The sequence below is a fragment of the Cotesia typhae genome, unplaced genomic scaffold (genome assembly GCF_013202065.1).
Source record: "Cotesia typhae breed Kobodo isofemale line unplaced genomic scaffold, CoteBio_Ctyphae scaffold_152, whole genome shotgun sequence".
In the NCBI taxonomy this organism is placed as follows: Eukaryota; Metazoa; Arthropoda; class Insecta; order Hymenoptera; family Braconidae; genus Cotesia; species Cotesia typhae.
This window is the reverse complement of record NW_027423776.1, coordinates 10,275,546-10,298,323: the sequence shown is the minus strand read 5'-3', so window position 1 is coordinate 10,298,323 and position 22,778 is coordinate 10,275,546. Positions and strand designations below refer to the sequence as shown.

The window sequence follows — 22,778 nt, the reverse complement described above, 5'->3', positions numbered from 1 at the left end:
ATCATAAATTAATTATTGATAAAAAATTTAAATACACAATAATTACATTTATTTCTATTTCTATTTTAATTATAATTATAATTATAATTAATATTAATTAATAGATTTATATATATTTAAAAAATAATTTTTTAAAATATAAAAAAAATCTAAATTCTAATTTTAAAATTATATGAATTAAATACACATATGAGATCATTATTATTATTTTATGAATATATATTACACGCATTTTTCTAATATATACTTTTTTATATCTGAGATTTTTTTTTTTCACAGTCAAATTTATTAATATTTATCGAATTTAAAATATATTTTGATTTCTTCTTAAAATATACATTTACATTTATATTGAACATATGTACAAAAAGATACTACCAGACAAATTTATATTCTTAAAATAAAGTATTAATTAATAATTGTCTTCACGTTCATCGAAGGGAGTCTTGACGAAGTACGTCGTGAGAGTACCCTTGCCCTTGACGTAAGTAGGCCCTCGACAAATTAATTCATAGCAGGCATTTTTTAATATCTTTGCGGAGTCTTCGGTTACTTGCAGACGCCCGATTTCGCCACAACTGTCCATTCTTGATGCTACGTTGACTGTGTTGCCCCATATGTCGTACTGAGGTTTTTGAGCGCCTACTACACCAGCTATTACTGGTCCATGATTCAAACCTAATAAATTTATAATTAGTTAAATTTTTTATTTTTTCTCATGTTAAATTTTTAAATTTTATTTATTTCTTCTTTTTAATAATTATTAAAAATTGCTTGAAAATTTTTAATTAAAATTACAAAGTTTTTTAAATAAATTATAAAAGAAGAAATTATTTGAGAAGAAATATAAATTAATGTTAAGGTATACAAGAAAAAAAAAATGTAGATGTAATTTAAATTAAAAATTAAAGAAGAATAGTATTAACAAAAACTTCTTACCCATGCGAAGTTTAAACTTTTGAAATGAATCTCGGTTGATATGATCAAGTACCGTCATAAGAGCAATTGCAAATTCAACTAGTACAATAACATTATGTTCTTCTTGCTTTGTAAAATCCTGAAACAAAATTAAATAATAAAATTTATTTATTAAAACATTTAAATTCATATTACTTAATTAAAGTAGATGAAAATTTAATGAGAAATTTACAACTAACTTGTTCATAAAATTTCACATAGTTTTATATAATTTAAGTCCATGAATTTAATTATATGAATTACATAAAATCATGTGAAATTTAATGAAAAAAATTTTTTTTTAAAATAAAACAAAATATTTTTTTTAAATAATTTTTTTTTTTTTTGCAAAGAAAAAAAAACTATGAATATACCTTATTCTCGTTATCTTCCTTTCCCGGATTCAACCCAGCAGCAATCATATAAGTACTGCCAATAGTCTTAATCTTCTCAATACAAGAAAACTTAGGCTTGAGCAACAACTTATCAAAGTCGCAAATGATTTCATTGAGCAGCCTGAGGCACTCCAGACCTTGCTTGTTAATATCAGTTTCGTCATAAAACTCTTTATAATTAGGAATAGAGGCGAACATCACCGCGATGCTGTTGTACCTCTCGTGATAAAGATCCTGGTCGTCGCTGATGGAGAGAAAGTGGTGAGCGACGTGGGCTGGCAAGATGTTCTCCAGCAGGATCTTGTTGATTCCTCTCATGGTTTCCACTTCGTCTTGCTCAACTTTCAATTTATACTTACATTGGAAGTCCGTACGCGTGGTAAACTCCAACTGTCGGTCCAGCACGTGCAAAATCGAAGCTATCAAGAGCAGCAGAAATCCGATCTGGATCAAGTACGGCACTCTGTTGAACCTAAATTAATTTTTAAGCATTTAAGAATTTTATAAGAAACATTTAATTTTAATTTAGTTTTAAAATTATAAATTAACTTACTCTTGCTCGGACTGCTGGTAAGAACCAATTATTTGAGCTTGAAAAAATACGATCAGGACGGTGATTATCGACACAAGCATCACGAAAAATTTTAACAGGAAGCCTACTCTCAGATGCACCCATCCGATTATTAAAGCGATTGCTACTGAATGTACATAGGCCTGAAATTTAAAAAATTTATTAATTTTTTTTTTCTACCAATAATTTAAAAAATTTTTTTTTAAATATTTTAACATTTAATAATTTAATATCGAAAATAAGTGATTAGTAGCTAACTTCAGTGTCGTAAAAATTAATTTAAAAACTTACATTGTTCGGCGTGATATTGCCGTCAGGATTAAAATCAATGAGAGAAATAAGAGCCGAAGCGATCGCAAGAACTGCCGTTATGAGATAAACCGTGATTCTAATCCCACGGCTCAAAACAGTCGGGTGATCGTGATCATTGGAGCTGTCGCTGGTTTTATCAGCGTACCATGAAATCCCAGAGAACATCGTCAGCGAGATAAGTCCTGCTCCGAAACACCCGTATATTGTTATGCTCCTATTTAAAAAGAGGTATTTCATCTTTTTTTTAATTTTATATTTGTTGTTTTTTTTTTTTTTTTTTTTTACAGTCAATTGGGGTTTAATTTAAAATTTTTACTCAATAGTTATTTATTAAAATATTTTTTTTTATTAATTATTTATTATCCATATTTAATAATCATAATAACACTTTTCAAGTTTAATTTAAATTTTTATTTTTAAAACAAGTTTAAAATTTTTAATTGAAAAAAAAAAATTCTTTTTCATTATAATAAATTTTTTTTGCAAGTTATAATTTATAATATGTAAAAATAATTAATACTAATAAATAAAATTTTGTTTTATTAAATAATGAATTTTGTTAAATTGCACTGTATTTTTTTAACTATTGACATTTTTAAAGATTTAAGCTCATATTGATGTTACACTCATCAAGAGCTTTCATTTGAGTACCCACATGCATTTTCATATATTTTTGATATATACATATATATAAATATATAAAATATATGAAAAATTGATGTGGATACTCAAATGAAAGGTCTTGATGAGTGTAACATCGGGGTAAGCTTATATCTTTAAAAATGTCAATAGTTTAAGAGATACAGGGTAATTTCTCAATTATTCTCTTAATAATATAGATCAAAATCTACAAACAATAAAACCCCAACTGACAAAATATTTAAATCAATATAAATAATTAATAATTACCTGGGTGAATAAATAATTTGAATGCAAAACATGGTAAGATACAAAACATTAGACGCGATGACATACCAAGGATATTGATCATCCCTTTGATCTCGGTACTGTGTCTCTTGACTTTTATTCCGAAACCAGTAAGTTGTTGATGACATTCCTTCATTATTTCCCCAACATTGTCTTTATTTAAAAAAAAAAATTTATTATTGCAAATATTAATATTTATTTTTTAACAAATTAGTAATTACTTACTTCATATTACAGCAACTAGAGTCATTAGTCAAAAAATTAGATTCGATCATCGCGATACTCTGTAAAAAATAATTATTGACTATTGATAAATTTATAATTCAATATAATAATTACCCACAGTTAAGCCGATATTTTTTGCAAGTGTGGATTCAGCAATATTTGCAAAAGGTTTATCAGCACCCCAACACTCGACATATTTAGTCATTTTGCTGCCGGGCCGAGAGCGAGTGGGGGCAGATTTAACTCCCGATAGCTTTCCATTTTCCAGCTCGCTTTCTTCGGCTTTTTTCTGGAATAATAAACAAAATAAAATTTTAAATTAGCTTCGTGACTCATGTTATAATCTAGTAATTTTTTTCGGGACACTCAATCATTTTAATGTGCGCAAATTATTATTGTAGGATATTTACACGATAAATTGGGTAATAAAAATTTACCTTCAGAGGGATTATTAAAAAAGTTTCTATTTTATGATCCGCTAGATAACTATCCCGCGATTCGCCATTCCCTGGTTCTACTTCAAAACGGTTTTCTAATTGGTCTAGAGTTGCTTTTGTTACATGGACTCGTCTGCAAAAAAAAAAATTATAATTATTAATTAAAGTAAAAAAATAAACTTAATATTTAATAAATTATTTTGACCAAAATATCAAAAATACGAAAAAATTATGAGACTTTTTTTTTGTAGAAAATTAAATTCTCTATGAAAAGATTTTATCAATTTTTTCATATCTTCAATATTTTAGACAGAATAATTAAATTAAAAAAAAAAAAAAACTTGTATTAAAGTCTAAAATATTTTTTAAAATGAAGAATAAAAATTTTGAATTTTTAAAAAATAAATTTGAAATTAATCAAAAAAAAAAATAAATAAATAAATAAATAAATTACCCAGGTAATCCTCCACTTTCCATATGATTTGCAAGAGTGACATCGTCACTCCAAACGTCAAACTGCCATTTCCTTAGTCCAAGGACGCCGCATAAAACGTTTCCGGTATGAATTCCTATTCTCATATCAACGTTGAATCCCGTAGCTTCTCGTACAAATCTATGTGCCACAAAAATACAATATAAATTATTATCATCATTATTTATAAATCATAAACAGCAAATTAAAATTAAACCGCGGCAATTTCAACAATTTATGATCAAAATAAAATAAATTTAATTAATTTAATTTATTTAAAGTGCGTCTGTGACAAATGGTATTAAATAACTGAATAAAAGTCAGAGTAAAATTGTGAGGGCAGCCGTCATCAAAAGTACTTATTTTATTTAAACGCCACTTGCTAAATAAGTGGAAATATATTGCGGAAAGCCGACACAGAAGTAGGAAAATGTAGCGTTACTTTTTTACAATTCTTTGTTTTCATTTCAACGAGGGTGTTAATGTCTTTTTAAAAGTCACCCTGTCCCAAGTTTTAAATATATGTTGACGTAAAGTACTGACTTTAATTTTTATTAACTCTTCTTCTTCTTATTCTTCTTATTCTTCTTGAAAGCACTAGTTTTATTCTTATAAGTATTATTAATAATAATAAAAGTGATAAAAGTATCAGTTGCAAGTTGTTGGATGTGTTTATCGATCGTTAGTTCGTCGGGATTTTTTTTCTGAGATAATTATTGCATGTGATTGGACTTTGATGTATACCTAATGGCTTCAATCATTTGCAGGCCCATGTTGACACAACTAATGGCGTGATTTGGCCTAGAAATTGGTAGACCAGAAACACAGTAGTAGCAATCACCTAAAATCTTGATCCTCATACATTGATTTGCCTAATTAACAATCAAACAATATTATTATTACAGTGACTTACTGTAATAAAAAAACTTGAAAAAAAAAAAAAAAAAGTAATAAACTGAGTGTAAAGGAAAAATTTTGTTAATTAAAGTGGATTAAAGCAACAGTCACTCCCATTTAATAAATAAAATTACATGTCTACCTCAGAATCAATACGCATACGAATACGGCTGTGAATGAATGTTTATTCTCGGTCTATAGACACTCAGATATTCAGAGGAAAATACCTCAAACAAATTCATTTAATTCCTCAGCTACTGAATTAAGATATTGCAGAAATGCCTATTTGTGTCAAGTAGTTGTTTTATTTTGTGACAATAGTCTTCTTTTATTCATTTCTATTTATATTTGTTTCAATTAAGTATTTTTAGATGCTAAATTTCAATAAATTCATATTTATACTTTAATTTCTTTGGTAAAGCTTCCGCTGACCAATTATTAGCTCACAGATTATTTTAGTCAGCAATTTAATAATTTAAGTTTATTTTAAATATTAAATTAAAAATCAATAATTATAATACTAAAATTTGTATTCAAAAATTTTTTATTATTTTGGATTAAATATTAAAAATACGGAAAAATTATAAGAGACCTTTTTTGTAGGAAATTAAATTCCCTAAAATAAGAGTCATCAATTTTTTTTGTATCTTTAATCGTTGAGCCAGAATATTAATTTAAACAAAAAATAAAAAAAAAATTTTTTTAGAGTTTGAAAAATGTTTTTAATTATTTTTAATTTTAATAAAAATAATTAATAACAGTAAATTTTTTTTTTTATGTAATTGATCAATTTATTGTCCATTAAATTAAATAAAAAAAAATATAATCTCAATAATTAAATCATCCATAAAATTCATCACACTTAATGGAAAAAAGCGCGTCAATAAATCAAAGAAGAAATAGATAAAATAAAAATGATAAAGGATTCCTATTGACTGGATGTAACAAGTGAACCGAGGGATAAAGAAACAAGGTTCCCTAGTCCTCAGATAACGCCTCAGATAATCGAGGGTAGAGAAATAAACTCAGAATTTACTATAAACAAAAAATGTATCTGAGGATGAATCTCGGCGACCCTTGGAGCCCACACCGGCAAAACATTGTAAGCAATCAAACGAAAGCGATGAAACTAAAGATTCCGAAAAAAAAAAAAAAAAAAAAACGTAAAGCTGATATCCCTGAGCTTTAGTTTTATTTATTTTACACTCTCCGTTAAAGATTCTTCTCATTATTATTACTATTGTTATCAACATTACCATCAAACTCTTTTATTTTCGCAATTAAAAATCGATTACTAATTCGATGACACACTTACACCTTTAAGGTAATAAGTATAAGTGTTATTTATATATCTAACCAGCTGATCAACAAAATTAAAAGACATAAAAAGTTAGTGAGAACTTAAAAAAAAAAGTAGATCTCATTTAACTTATTTCATTTTCCTCCTTTTATTTTTTACCTCATTTTTTTCTTCACCTTACTTTTATACTTCTCAAAGTCGCTTAAACTTTATTTTTACAACCATTTTGTTCTCTCGTTTTAATTAAAATTTTATCTAATTATTATTAATAATCAAATTTCATTTTTTTCTATTAAAAGTATTAAAAAATTGAAAATTCACATTTTATTTTTTTTCGAGAGAAAAAAAATTATTTTTCAATAGTTTTTTAATTCAAAATTGAAACTTGTCTTTACGGAAGACGATTTGAACATCAAAGGAAGATTAATGTCCCAAAATTCAATCAAAGGCAAAGGGAATAAATTACCTATTTCCGGGAATTACATGTATGGATTAATGTTTATTTATTCTTCAATATATGCGTATGTGTATGTTGTATGATAGAAAAAGTTAATCATGCTGATGCGGAGTAGTCACGAAACAAGCCTTTTAATTATTTAATAAGACTTTTCATCGTTTGAAATACGTTCACGGGATAATTATTAATGCATGCTCTATCGAACTAACTACCCGTTTACTCTTCAATTATATTTATCTTTATCTTTGATCTTTATCAGTTTAATAATATTAAAATTTAATTTAAAATTTATTTAAACTCGTTTTTTACAATTACTCTTTTTTAACAAAAAAAAAAAAAATAATAATAATATTAGACTGATAGAAGGATTTATTAAATATTAATAATTTAATTTATTTGAAGACAATTATTTAATTTATTAAATTTTAATAAATAATTTTTAACATTCAATAAATATTTATTAAATTTAATGATGTTAAAAAATAATTTATCAACTGTTAATAAAGCTTATTAACTTAAATTGAAACAAATCCTATCAGTGTAACCCATAACTCTAAAATTTAGTTAAATACATAGAAGTTATATAAGAACTTCCGGTCTCCTTGACTTTATTTTCGATCGCCAGTATCTTAAATCGACTGGGTGATTTATTTAGTTCCACCCTCACGCAACATTATCTTGCTACTCTACTCTTTTACTCTTTTTCTAAATAAAAGAATATTTAGTTTCACAAAAATAATTAATCAAGCTATCAAGAATACCCAATAGATTTACAATCTTTTAAAACATCAGCTTTTATTAATGATCCGAAAAATAGATTCAAGCTAGCCCACAATTAAATTTTGACAAAACGGAATTGTCTGTCTAAATCCAATCCAATAAAATGAGTGTATATGTAGGCGGAGTGAATAAACAAAAAAACCATTTTATGCCCCAGGAAAATCCAATTCTCAATCCTCGGGCTGAAGTACACCCGAACTCGATATTTCCTTTCTATTTCAATAAAATATTCTATCTTATTCTACCCTCCAAATGTCATTATTTCAGGAATTTTTTTTTTTTAATTCTTTTCTCTTGCCCATATCGGGTAAATCAAGTGTAATTACTAATTACAATCATTATTATGTTATATTTTACTGTGTACATACCTGAGCTATTTGATCAAATCTTCCAAAGAGTTCGTTCAAAGTTTTTACAAGATCGGACGCTGATAACTGCTCCGAAAGTGGAGTGAAGTTAACGATGTCTGCGTAAAGTATGCTAGAAAAAAATTTATTGCTACTTAATAAAGATTTATTTTTTTATAAAATTTTTTTTGTGCTTAGCTTCTTAATTTAAAAGAAAAAAAATTGTTTTTTTAAAAGAAATTTACTACATCGCCTGAGGTGATCATTTTTTCCCCAAACCTAAATCATCTTTTTTTTTTATCATAAAATTGACATTTAATTTTCTTTTATTTTTTTATTAAAATAAATTTATTTAAAAAAAGTAAAAATTAGCGATATTGTTATTTTTTTTTTAGGATAAAATTTTTTAGCTTCTCACAATATTGCAATTAATTAAGATGATGTATAGAATTTTTTTTTAAAGTTTATTAAAATTAGAATAAAAAAAAAAAAATAGTAATTTGAAGTTTTAATTTTTTAATTAAAAAAAAATTTTTTTTTTATTTTTTCTAAATTTTTTATTTTATATTTTAAAGCTGGAAAAAATACCAAAAACAATTTCAAGTGTAAATTAAAAAAAAAAAAAATCATTAACATAATTTAAAAAATTTAATAGAGGAAAATAAAGACAAATTTTAATTTTTCAATTAAAAAGGAAATTAATTGATATTTTTTTTAATTTTTCATTTTACATTTTAAATATAAAAAAATTGCTAAAATAAGAAATTACATCAAAAATTGTCTAAAAAAAGCAATTAAAAATTTTTTTTCTTAATTTTGATGTCTCCTAAGTCTTATCTCAAAGTTATATTAAAAAAAAAGAAAAGTTTTTAATAAAAGTAAATCTTTCAAAACTATAGATCAAATCAGAAGCACAATACAAACAGGATTATATATTATTATAAAGTTAAATTTGTCAAGAATTCAAAACATAAATGAACTTGTTGAACTTAAAATTGAATAAATAATCTTGTAGTGAAGATATTTTAGTTGTCAGTTGTTGTTTGCTATTATACAAGTTTATGAACATTGGGATTATGCGTGACATGTATATATAAGTAATTTAGCGAAAGTTTCTTCACACATACACATAACACACACTTGTACATCTAAGTACAAATGTATAAATAGAGTAAGTTTACCTGACATTATTGAAGCGTTGAACATGCATTTCGTGAAAACGCGTCGGCTTGTGCTTACTGACTTCCTGGCACACATCAGCCATCTTCAGCATCATGCTGCGCTTCACCTGAACCAAAATACATCGCAATTTAGCAATACAAGTGTGTGCATTGTCATGTTAATATTTGGTAACAAAGACCGTGTAAATTAAAGACTAATTCTGGATATAATAGAGTGCAAGGATTCTAGCACAAGTTATGATAGTAATATATATATATATATATAATGGATATTAATATGCATACAGGTGTGTTTATGTAGGTGTATGATGACATTTAATAATGTTTGATTAATTCAATATGCACTCTTAGTGTTATGTTTAGTTTTGTCATTATATACATACGCATGTCTAAATATAATATGAATAGAAGCGATCGCGTTCACAATTGAGATGGTAACAGTAGTAATATAACGAATTATACCCCACACTCGCTTCTCTATACGGTATATGTGACGGGATTTATGAAAAAGATATTTAATTACAAGATTTAACAAACGTTAGATCTAATTCTAAAGACTGAATTTCATTTCATGTGACTCTTTGTCTCTTGTTCATTCATAAAAATTCATAGATAGGATTACTTGTTAATCGGATCAATTTTTTTTAGTTTTTTTTTTTTTTTTTTTATGATAAAAGGAATTTTTAAAGACAAAGGACAATTTTTCATTTTCTTTTTTTTTTTTTAAATTAATTATTTAATTATGTTTTGTTATTTTTCTATTTTAATTCGTATGATTTATTTTTTAATGCTATTATTTGAAATTCAAAGGGAGAGAAAAATTAAATACTCAAAGGGTTTTTTTAATTGCATGAAAATTATTATTATTATGTATATTATTACGAGAAAAAGAAAAATTTTGTCTTCAGGATAGTCAAATGATAAAATCGGTTTTTTTAATCTCTAGATACATCATTGAGAAATTACCTTTTATCTTGTGTAATATTGACATTTTTAAAGATATAAGCTCACCCCGATGTTACACTCAACGAGACCTTTCATTTGAGTACCCACATCAATTTTTCATATATTTTATATATTTATATATATGTATATATTAAAAATATATGAAAATGCATGTGGGTACTCAAATGAAAGCTCTTAATGAGTGTGTAACATCAAAATTAGTTTGTCTCTTAAAAAATGTCAATATTTAAGAAAGTAAAGTGGAATTTAAGAAAAGTCATTATTCAATAAAGCAAAATTTTATTTATTTATAGTTTTCAAGTCACGGCAGTCACATAGTGGCTATAAAAAATAACAAAGAAGTTTATTAAAACCTTCAATTAAAATTTCTTCGTAGATCTCGGGAGTACCATACACAAAATTTCATTATTCAGATGATCGATTCTCGGAACTGAAAAAGTCACGTCGTTGCTAAACTTTTCATTTTAACGTTCATAAAAGCAAACTCAAAGAACTTTATTACCGGAATTTTATTTGCTTTTTACTATTTTGTGAAGCTCTTTACCTTCTCGATAATTCAATTGTGTGATCTTCATGCTATATATAAGAGCATTAAAGCAATACAGCTAAGACCTTATGGAAAATTCTAATAAAAAATTAAAATAAGTGACACGAATGATTGATATTAGCAAATAGAAGCAAGACATGATTGTCAGGTACTTAACAATTTTAACATTCTCAAGATTGAACTATTATATCCAATTTCCGATTATACTTTTCCGAGCTGACATTCTTTATCTATAAATTAAAGCGTTAACATTTGTGACAGCCTTGAATCTCGGTACTTATATATATATTTTTTTTTTATTAAATTTATACCATCGGAAACCAGCTCACGTTCCCCGAATTTTTCATCCGTCTTTCATTTTTTTTAATTTCGTCAGGGATTTACGTCACATCGTTTCAAGTCATTAATTTTTGATTTTTCCGAATTATGCAAATTACATCAGAGTTATGGTTATTTTTTTTTTTTTTTTTTTTTTTTTTTTTTATTGCTGATAGAGAGGTTGACCTTTTTTTAGTGATGTCATCCCTCGATAGCTGTCATGTTAAATTACCTTTAATGACCCAATCACAAAAAAGATTCGAGATATGGGAGATATGGATCTTTGGAAGCCAGCTTCCAAGTAATAGCCATCATTCTCATACACCGCACTAAAACCTCATGGTAACATCATCCAATTACTCAACGAGCAAGTTTACAAACTAGCGGTCTAACTTGTGACAACTAGATCTAAGGGTGTCTTATATCGATACTTTCAGTTAATCGAATTATTATTAGTTAATTGTTCATTGTCTCAAATTCCAGATTTTTAAATTCATTTAATCGATAAATACTTACGTACATATATTGTTATTATTATGACGGATCAATGAAGCAGTGATATTAATAAATTTTCTTTTTAATAAATTATTGTTATTGATATTTTGAACGAATTATTAAAACGTTAAAAAAGCATAAATTTAAGTCAAGAAAAATTTTTCTTATTTTCTTAATAATATCCACAATTTTTTTTTCCTTAAAAAAAAAAATAATTAAATTTTTTCCTTAAAAAAAAAAAAAATTAAATAAATTAATAAAACAAAAATAATAATAAATAATTACCTCTGCGGCAATATAAGCAGGAATGACACTTAATAATAATTGTTCCTGTTGTTCTCGTTCACATTCAAGCTTAATCCTTGACTCAATTACAGTTTTAGTCCCTGAAAATGTTTGCCTGTGAGCTTGCGCGGTCAAAATTCTGTAATAAATTCCAGCGAGACAAGCGGAAAGCAGTAGAACGGCATCCGCGACAACCTAGTTTAAAAACATAAAAAAATATTTTATGTAGACTGGCGTCTGAGCGACTAAATGTCGATAGATTGTCACGCGTTACAGAGCACTGACAGCTAGATTATTAAAGAGTAGCCCAGTGTATAGAGAGTAAAAAAAATAAAAATAAAATGACTGTTGAGCTTAATGCTCAGTGCTTACCTGGTAGCAAGCTTGAGCGGGCTCGTCGACGGTGCAGGAAAATATCCCCCATGTAATATGGGACCCGGCGAGAAGAAAGGCGATGATGCTCGGGTAGTAATTGTTGTTGATACGCGGCAAGATTGCTATTATTGTCAGGACAGTGATGAACAGCGGCAGTGCACCGCCGAGAGCTGACACAGCAACTCCCAGGACCAAAGAGGCTGACAATCCGATGATAAAACGCGCTCGTCCTGAGGTTAGAATTATGGGGAACTGCAGGACCACTAAGAAGCTTATTGATGACACTACCATTATCGTTATAATTGATATTTGGAACACCACAGCGCTCAGATTCTGTAAAATTATGAATTTTATTTTAATTCCGCATTTAAAAAATCTGAGTTTTAATTTTGTACGACGCGCTCCGGTTAGGCTTTGCGAAAATGAGTATAATTTTAAAAATACTTGTCAGATTGACGCTAAATCGTACTATTAAGCCTATGTAATCAATCTAAGTAACTTAAGCTGTCAGATTAACATTCCCCACACAATAATATTTAGACACTCATAATTTTCTCCCCTCGTCGGCTAGAGAGTTCAAAGATCCACGACAAGCTTTTAATAAAAAAAAAAAAAAGGACCAAGTGTATCTTTTTTTTTATCTTTTTCTCTTTCTTATTTCCAATTAACTCCGAAAATTTACTCTATTACTCACAAGTTCATTTCTTTTAAACAACCTGCTTTAATAATTTATCAAAAGTTTAATAAGTTAAAAAAAAAACTTTTCCATTAGCGCGCTAAAAATTGAACAAAAAAGCCTGAAAGTATGAAAAAAAAAATTCTGTTAAAATGTTGAAAGCTATTTAACCTTGTAATAAAAAAGTTTCCGAACATGAAATACATTTTTATCGGTCACATAAGCAGACAAAAATTCGTAAATTTTTTAATTTATCGACCAAAGCCGGTAAAAAATTACTAGAGGCAATTTATATTGTTGTATTAATTTAATCTCGATCTGAAATTCAGACGTGAGAGATTTTGCCAGGTGTAGCGGAAAGTTCTGGGTAAACCTCTGGTCCCAACTTGGTTTCTCAGATGCTGTGATTCATACTCGAGCTACTAATTGTTGTATGTGAAAATAAACTAAATCTGTGAACATGACACTGCTGGGAGCACAAGAGAAGGAAGGTTGTACGAAGACAGGTGCCGCAGGCGATTTTAACTACAATCTCGTAATCCCTTTTCAAAATATTAACATTTGTGTTCCAGTTAACGTTGAATAACTCGGTCTAATGCGTGCACGATGTTTTATAGACTCGCGGGACATAGATAAGAATTAAAATAACTATTTTTGCTTGATTAATATTTACGAGAGTTGGAGAATTGTAAATATTAATTTTAAAATAGAGAAGATATTTTTTTTTTGACGTTGATAAAAGAGTTTTGTAACTGTTGATAAATTGATTTATTATTTTATTAAATTTGAACGAATATTTTTTTAATTTTTATAAATATTTTTTAGGAAGAAATATTAAAATTTTAATTATATAATTTTTTGAATGAAATTTTTTATTTTTTTAATAAATACTATTGAATTTACATTTTTTTTTTAATTTATAAATTTGTTTTTATTTTTACAATGTTTTAAACTTTTTTCGAATGAAAAATTTTTATTTGAGTTGTAATTATAATTAATAAAATAATTAATTCAAAATTATGTAAATTCAATAATTAAAAAATTAAATATTTAAAAAAATTAATTTAATTGTTAAAAATTTATTAAATATAAGCAATTTATTTTAAAAATTTTAATAATTATTTTTTGAGAAGAAATAAAAAATTTTAAAAATATTCATCAATATTTAATTTAATAAATATCTTTTGAAATAAATCTGTCTCGTTATATTAAATTAATATCATTGATAATTATCACTGTTTATTATATGTTTCATTTATTTAATTTTTTTTTTAACAGTGAATAAAATTTATAAAATCTAAAAAATATCCTTACTAAATTTTTACAAAATTGTAATGTTAAAAAATAAAAATTAACATAACTGACACAGTTACTTATGATATCGAGACTCGTTTACAATTCCAATTATTTTCCTTTCACCCGCAAGGAGAGAGATAGACAGAAAGAAGATTCTATTATTTATGTGATATGACAATAGACTGGAGCTTTTTATTCGACATTCATTGAGGGTAAAGAGATATGTAAAGGTATATCCAGAAGCATAAATATAATGAGGCGACGGTCATTTCTTCCAAGGTTGTACCTTCTAGGCCAAATAGTAATTTATAGTTTTCGGCTGCTCCATTTCTTAGATATTTAAAGTTTGAAAAAAAAAAATTTAGTGGAAAACTCAAAATTTTAAAAGAAAATTCAAAATTAATAATAAAACAAAATATTAAGTCTAAAATTTTGTAATTTCTGTCAAGATCTAAATTTAGACAGTCGAGGAAGATATTTTTATTTATAGAAGAAGTAAACTAATTATTGTTCGCGTAATTTAATAAATTACTGATCTACTGTCTCTGCGCTGCATTTAATTACATTATATTGTGTATTAATATTGTAAAGCTGCGGGATAAACTCCAATCCGAGAACTAGTTGCACATATTGTGTTACTCAAAATCAAACAGCCTGTACTACCACGTAATTTAAATTTTAAGTCGATGGTACACTGCACAACTTTAATATTATTTACTACATCAATGCACCCTCAAATAGTGTCTCTAGTTCTCTGTAATAATTAATAATCAATAATATATCAAATATTTATATTTTTACAGTAAATATTTTATCGATTAAAATTATTTTAATTTTAAAATCAAAAAACATCGTATAAATTTTTTTAATTAATTTCTAAATTAATAATAATTGCAAAATGGATTCCTTTAAAGCTTTAAACTGCCTTGATAAAATTTTAAACAACCGAGACATTACATTTATGAAAAATATATAGACTGAAGATCATATGAATGCACTTACGTTTGAGTGCAATACACACAGGGTGATGAGTGCGATGAGTGAAGCCACTGCAGCTATGAAGAGAGTATTAGTGTAAAGAGAAGCTGTTACTTTACCCTCGTATCTATCCGGTAACTCTTGAAGCTCCTCTACACTCGTTTCTTCCCGGGAAATATCCACCGCATCACCTAAAACCGATATTTTTATTTTTATTATTATCAAAAAGCTTTTAAAAAATATTCAATATTTTTTTTTTTTTACCGCAATTACATACTTTAACTTGTTTTTTATAGATTTTATATTTCTTCCCTAGTTTTACCCAAGAAGAAATAAAAAATAAAAATTTAGATAGAAAAGTGACAGTATATTTAGATATTTATACAATTTACAGACTGCAATTACTGTTAATTGCTTAATTTAAATACCGCGAGGTGCATGTGAGTATCACCGAAATAAATCTCACTGATTTGCTCTATTCATAGCGAGTTGAATTACACTTGTAAGCCTATACCACTCCTCCTGCCCTATTATCTATCCATTAAACTTCTCAGTTTGGGTTAATTAACAAGATAAACTGATGACAACTCAAATCATTAAAATATATATTTCTTTTGATTGTAAAAAACTGATTATATTTTCCTAAATTTTCAAATTGTTCTTAAATTTTTGTTAGCAAAATCTCAATATTGTTACAATACTTATTTAAAGACGTTTATACTCTTACATGTACTTTATATATTGTATATTGTGCGTTGTACTGGCAGAATTTGCGGAAGGTAAATATTTATTACTCAGCGTACAGTTTATTTCTCACTTTTAGTCAACTGAAAAATAAATATTAACTTTAAATAAATTTTTTATTTTTTTTAAAATTTTTTTCAAGTCAGTTGATTTTTTTAATTTATTAATATTATTAAAAAAAATTATTAATAGTTCAAAATTTAGAAAAAATTAAAATTTTCAAGTAAAAAAAAATTATTTTATAATTTTTTTAATTTTTATCATTTTAATTTTTTTAATAAATAAATAATTTATTTATTTAATTAAATCCCACTTGGCAATTATACAGAAAAATTATGGTAAAAAAATTCTGTATCTAGATATTTTTAAAAAACAATAAATGCAATTTTTTAGATTCGATTTATTCGTTGAATAAAAATAAATAATTTATAATAATTTTACTTGCATCGATACTACAACATAAATCAATTTTTTTTTATTTTTCATAGCTTCAGAAGCACCTAAAGCTTGTACAATAATTATTTATTTATCTATTTATTTGCATAGCCCGACAAAATGTCACTGACGAGGTCATAATTTTCACGACACTAAGTATGTACATAAATTCCATAAATATATGATTTATGGTTATGACAAGTCTAATATTTATTTTCTACGGCTTTTACTTCTAAAGTGAACTTTGTTAATAATTTATAAACAGATTTACTGTCTTTATTTTGACTTAATTAATTTCTAACATTCATTGATAAATTTTTACTTTTTCACTTACAATAAAAAATAATTAAATTTGTAATTTGATATAAAAAAATAATTTTTTATTTATTGAATAAAATTTTGGATAAAACTTCAGACGCAAGTAATTGATCTACAGTTTAGGATTTTTTAAAAAGGGTATAAGATATATTAATACAGATAAGTGATATTTTTTGGTAAAGTTCCAACATAAAAAGCAGCTGTTAGTCAATTTAATATTGAATTAATTTTTAATTGACTAAATTTAAGAATTAATAAATAATAAATTTTTTAGAAGCGATTTTAATTATTATTTTAAAAAAATTTTTTTTTTTTATGTAATAAATATGAATCATAAATTTTGTATGAGCAAGCATAATTATAATTGAAAATAATAGAATATAAATGCCGGTTAATATCTCCCCTAACGAATTTCAATGGTAATTTGTTTACGCGCTTATTATCACGATAATGACCATTGAGGTCAACACATTGGGGACAATGGTTGTAAATTTGACGGTTTAATTCGATAACGCCGAACAGATATGAATACTTAAATTGTTTACGATAATTGAGCGGACATTTTATCAAGTTAATTATATTGAAACTGTAATAATAAATTTTAAATTTTCAAATTAAATGTGTCTAATGTAATATAATATTATAAAACAACATAAAATAAAATGTCATTAATGTAAGATTGAAACGCGAAGAGTATGATGATACTAGCGCACTTACTCCGTAAATATAGACGGGGTTAAAAATAGAGGAGTTTTGTGGTTACATTTTCAGTCTGTTGAATAATAATAGAGTAATAATGCAATTTTTACAGCTAATTGCCGTGTCTAGAATTGAAAAATTTACTTTTCTCTAATATAATAATAATAATAATAATTATAGATATTGTTATTATTTTACAGAAACTATAATAAAAAAAAATTTTATTTCTAAAGCTTGTTTCTAGTGATGGTAGACAGATGATGATAAATTGTACTTTTCTTGTTTTACATTTATATGTTTTAGTTTTTTATGACTTGTTCCGTTTCTTCAAGGCTTTTCGATGTTTATTTTTCAAAGTTGGATTTTCCAACGTGTGACGACTCTCAAACATCCGCCTTCAAGCATGGAGCACGGAAGTATTACTTCCTCAGAAATGAAACTTTGACAGAGTAAAATATCGGATATTTGGATTTGTTTTTTTTAAATAAAAAAAAATTAGTATCTGAGTCATACTTTTCCACGTTTGCTATAAACTTTTTCAAATTTTATTAGATAGACTACATAATTAATAAAATAAGGAATACATTTTTTTTTTTGTGGGTTTATACGATAAAATTGATTTTTTAAGTTTAATTTAGGACAATTGGAAAAGTCCTGACCTCAATATGCGCCTTTTAAAAGTTTATCGATAGTTAATTTATTATGATAAATTTTTAGAGTTATAAATAGATTAGAATTTCGCGGTAGATAAAATTTATTTATTTATTTTTATTTGGACAGATCAATGCTATTATGTGTCAAATATTAATCCGTATAATCGAGAATTTTTTTTACAAAATAAATTTATGTCTTTTTACAGTTTGACATTTTTTTTTTTTTCGGCCTGGTTAATTTATCATCTGAATAATTAAGAGAATAATCGAAAATTTGTACCGAGTTTTTTATTAAAAAAAAATTTCTATAGTTTAATTTTGTATCATTAAAAATATTTTTATATAAATTTTTGCCATTTTTCAAAAAGTGATTTTAGATTGTTAATAATCAATAATTAATTTTTAAAATTCAAATTTTAACAATTAATACAATTTATTTAAGTATTATTTAATTGAGCAAAATTTTTTTCTTTAATCTCTTGAAGATAAAATATAAAAATGAGATTTAATAATTGTTACAGCATTTAATTTATCATTTTTATTATTATTTCTTTTATAATATTCGATTTTTACTCAACTTAACAGACTTATCATGCGAAGATAGTATTACAGTCATCATAAAGATAAAAAATAAGCGAAGAATAATGTACAGACATAAATAACTCTCCCTATAAGTATATTTCATCTATTTCTTCTCGTAAAAAAAATTTTTTACATTTTCTCATCAATCATATATTTTTAAAAATCTAAAAACATCAATAATACCCCGCGATAAATTCCACAACTCGCAGAATAATTGTTTTCCGCAGCAATAATAAATTATTAAATAAACCTGAAATTTATCAACTGGTCATGATTCATCTTTTTATTAACAAACGCGAGCGGGAAAATTGATATTCAACGATACAGATCCATCCGCGGGATTTTATTACTCGATAATTGTTACGAATAGCTAGACTAAGACATAAATACTCCCATAATACCAGTACAGAGGTCAGGAATCAATTATTTTTAATTCTAGTTCAAGAGCAGCCGTGAATAATGTCAAACCTTTAACTTTATTCAAGCAATTTCTTCAATTTAATTGTTTAACTTGATTACTTTCGATATTATACGCTTATATAATTATTTCGATCGTAAAAAAAAAATTTGTCGCCAGTCAATGTCAATAATTAAGAAATGACCTTGTATCTTGTGAACTATTGACATTTTTAAAGATCTAAGCTCATTTTGATGTTAAACTCATCAAGACCTTTCATTTGAGTACGCACATCAATTTTTCATATATTTATATATATTATATATATGTATATATGAAAAATGCATGTGGGTACTCAAATGAAAGATCTTGATGAGTGTAACATCGGGATGAGCTTATATTTTTTAAAATGTCAAAAGTGAAAAAAATACAGTGCAAAAAATATTTATTAGAACTTAATAAATTAAATAATTGTCTTGAAATAAATTAAATTATTAATAATTAATAATTTCTTCTATCAATTTAAGCCACTCGATATTTTAATGAATTTTTCGCGAAATAATTTACTTGTGACATTAAAACATACTGTAAAATCTGAATAAAAAAATGCTATCAGTACCGTCAGAATCTTTAATACCTCGGAATGAAATATAAATTCGACAATCAATACGCGATATGAAAAATAAAGAAGAAATGATTAGTATTAGAGAGAGTGGCGATATAATAACTCAAATCTAACTCTGGATGCAAGCTGATAGGACTCTGGAGTCGGCACTATACTATATCCGCCCGAGGGAAAACTCCAGTACCCTTTTAGTGTAACGCGGTATCTTTTTCATCAACTTTCAGCAGAAATTTCCGTCTGCGAGTGGAATTACGATGCTCTTGGAATAGAAATAAAACGAGCGTGTGTAAATGAGCTAGCTCTACGTATAGTACTACATACTACGTACGGTAGATCGAGCTTTCAGAAGAAAGTAATAGCGTATAGTACACGTAGTAGACATAATAGTAGGGACAAACATTAACGTACATCATGCCAGTGACAGCTGTTTTCTCATCTCGGCATTGTTTAACTCGCAAACTAAAACCCTTTTTTCTCCTAGTGAGTATTACGTGCTCACTGTAGTCTCTTTACCTACTTTTTATTTCATTTAATCTAAATCCGCTCTCGATTCATCCGAAGCGCTTTAAAAATATTACAATGCATTCTTAATTTATTACATTTTGTTCTAATAAAAATTTTTTTGAAGAAATTTCCTCACTATTTATGTAATTCTGTAAAATTAAAAAATTAAATTTTAATTCCGCACTTAAAAAGTCTGAGTTTCAATTTTGTACGACGCGCTCCGGTTAGGCTTTGCGAATATGAGTATAATTTTGAAAATACTTGTCAGATTGACGCTAAATTTTCTGGGCATATTCTTGAATATATTTACATTACAAAAATTAAATAAAGAAAAATTGATACTTAAAAAATTCAAAGTTCGGATATCCCTTTGAGTAATTTTATGCAGAATGATTTTCTTGATGGATAAAAATATTGTTTCAAGGAAAAGCTGTAGATACACTTTACGGACCGGACATTCCACTTTTGACAGAGAACCAGCTTGAATAAATTCATTTTGTTTTAAAGTTTCAAGCCTGATAATTACTGATTACACTATCGAATTTATTGGACATTAGTCATGAGACTGAAAGTACCAGATAATTTACTATTAAATAATTAATCATTTTTCTTAGTGGAATTTTAAGTTTTTATTTTATCAATAGTTGATTTGTTTATTTAAAAATTTTTAAAATAATTATATGTCTGGTACTCTGTAGATAATTATTTAAGTCTCTGGACTGAAACTTATCCACAATATTTATTGTAGTTAAATTATTTGTATAAATGCACATTTGCAGAATTAAACTAAAAAAATTGAATTCTTGCATTTTCAATTAATAATTATTGCAATATAATTTAAGATAGAAAATAAAAGATTTAATATGTTATAATTTAAAAAAAAAAAAATTGATACTGTCTTTGATTTAAATTTAAATTTGCAAATTTAAATATAAATACTGTTCTATTTTTTAAAATTATTTAATGTTAAAAATTTGATCTTTCAAATAATTTTATCGTCATTATTTAGTTTAGTATTAAAGTGTCATTATTATAAAAAAAAAACCTCTTTAAATTTTTGCTCCAAAATTTTAAAAATTCATCTAAAAAATCTTAAATTCGCTCTGGGTAAAGCCTCTTAAATATGAAATAACTTTTCTACATAAAAAAATATCAGTTATTTTTTTTAAATAAATTCCTTTGAATAAAAATATCTTCAAACATAAATTATAAATAAAAATAATGTCCTCTGACTAAAAAAAAAAAATACTTCCTGCGTCTTAATACACCCAAAGTAATAACAAATTGAATAGTCACGTGTACTCGACAGTTTAAGACAGAAATGAGCGTCGCGGTAACATGTTTTGCTGGATATAAACCCTGCAAATAATCTTACACATCTCACAGTCCTCCGCAAAAACTCAACAATCTGACGATTGAATAAACGACTTCTCTAATATAAAACACTTCATCTCCACACCTTATAAATCTCATCCTCCCATTATTTAAATTTACAATTTAAAAATTTTAAATTCACATTTCTTCATTAAATATTTTATATTTGTTCTTATTTTAATTTTATAAAATAAAAACCCTCGGTAATTATTTTTAAAAAAATTAATGCAGCAGATGTTTGATAATTTAGGATATAAATTACTCCAAAAAAAAAAAAATTGAGAATTAAAAATTAAAATTTTTAATTTTTAATAATTTTTTTGTTGAAAAAAATTAAAAAATAATTTTTTTTAGTAGAGAAATAATTAATCTTTAAGCTTTAATATCATCCCCCATTAGATACATTAAATTATCATACCTTTTTCATCCATTTTACTAAATATCTTCTTTAACTTAGAACTTCTTCCTGCTCTAGTTCTTGTTTCTCTCGAACAAAACTGAATAATACATAAACTCTTGGGAAAACTTTTAAACAAAACTTGATAGCACTTTCTATCGACAATTCACTCGCTGTTTTCTCAACGATTATATCTATTCTTAAATAAAATACATCAACTTGTTCTATTTCTTCTTAAAAAAAATTTTACACCCGACCCCTAAAAATAAAACCAAAATTCACTCTTTTTTTATAAAATTTTATAGAAAAAAAAATTTTTTTTAAATACGAACATTTTAATTTAATTGTCATAATTATAGATACAATTATAATTAACCGTGAAACCCGCGTATTTATATAAGGCCGCGAGTGTCGTCGGCCACACGGCGCCTGCAACTGGTGGCAGACTGCGTGCAAGCTCCCTTGCCAAGCTCTGAGTGGAACTATATACTCACTACTCACTACATTTGCGTTAACATGGATGAAGGACAAAAGCGCGCACGAGTGTGTAATGTATATATGTAACATATGATACACACTCATCCATACATTAATAAGTATGGATGTTACACGGTGTACTATACGCTGTGCGGTCTAGTATTATAGGACCAGAGAGCTGGAAGACGACCAGAGTACTGGAACAAGTATTACATTGATGTTCCGAGTGACGTCGTCTGGAAATATTGTTGATTTATTCACTGATAGAAGGATTTGTTTATATTTTATATAAAATTATTTTCTATGTAGATACATAATTAAGAAATGACCTTGTATCTTGTGAATTATAGACATTTTTAAAGATCTAAGCTCATCCTTA

The 22,778-nt window shown here is 26.2% G+C and overlaps 1 protein-coding gene across 2 annotated transcripts; it reads right to left on the bottom strand.

The window, feature by feature from the left end:
• Positions 1 to 190: 190 nt before the first annotated feature.
• On the bottom strand, positions 191 to 22,335 carry Adcy2 (adenylate cyclase type 2 Ac76E). 2 transcript variants are annotated; one of them, XM_074255741.1, is made up of 17 exons: positions 21,944 to 22,335; positions 15,219 to 15,385; positions 12,242 to 12,577; positions 11,870 to 12,064; positions 9,259 to 9,365; positions 8,099 to 8,210; positions 5,041 to 5,168; positions 4,279 to 4,437; positions 3,825 to 3,957; positions 3,506 to 3,676; positions 3,388 to 3,446; positions 3,145 to 3,315; positions 2,215 to 2,449; positions 1,906 to 2,066; positions 1,332 to 1,824; positions 940 to 1,057; positions 191 to 678 (listed from the first exon to the last, which is right to left on the bottom strand). In XM_074255741.1, the coding sequence occupies exons 1-17, from the start codon at positions 21,954 to 21,956 to the stop codon at positions 413 to 415; spliced, it is 3,024 nt and encodes a 1,007-aa protein (XP_074111842.1). In that variant the 5' UTR covers positions 21,957 to 22,335; the 3' UTR covers positions 191 to 412. The 2 variants fall into 2 exon arrangements, with proteins under 2 accessions (XP_074111842.1, XP_074111843.1); XM_074255742.1 differs by lacking the exon at positions 21,944 to 22,335 and having other exon boundaries at positions 192 to 678; positions 15,314 to 15,368.
• Between the last annotated feature and the right edge of the window lie 443 nt (positions 22,336 to 22,778).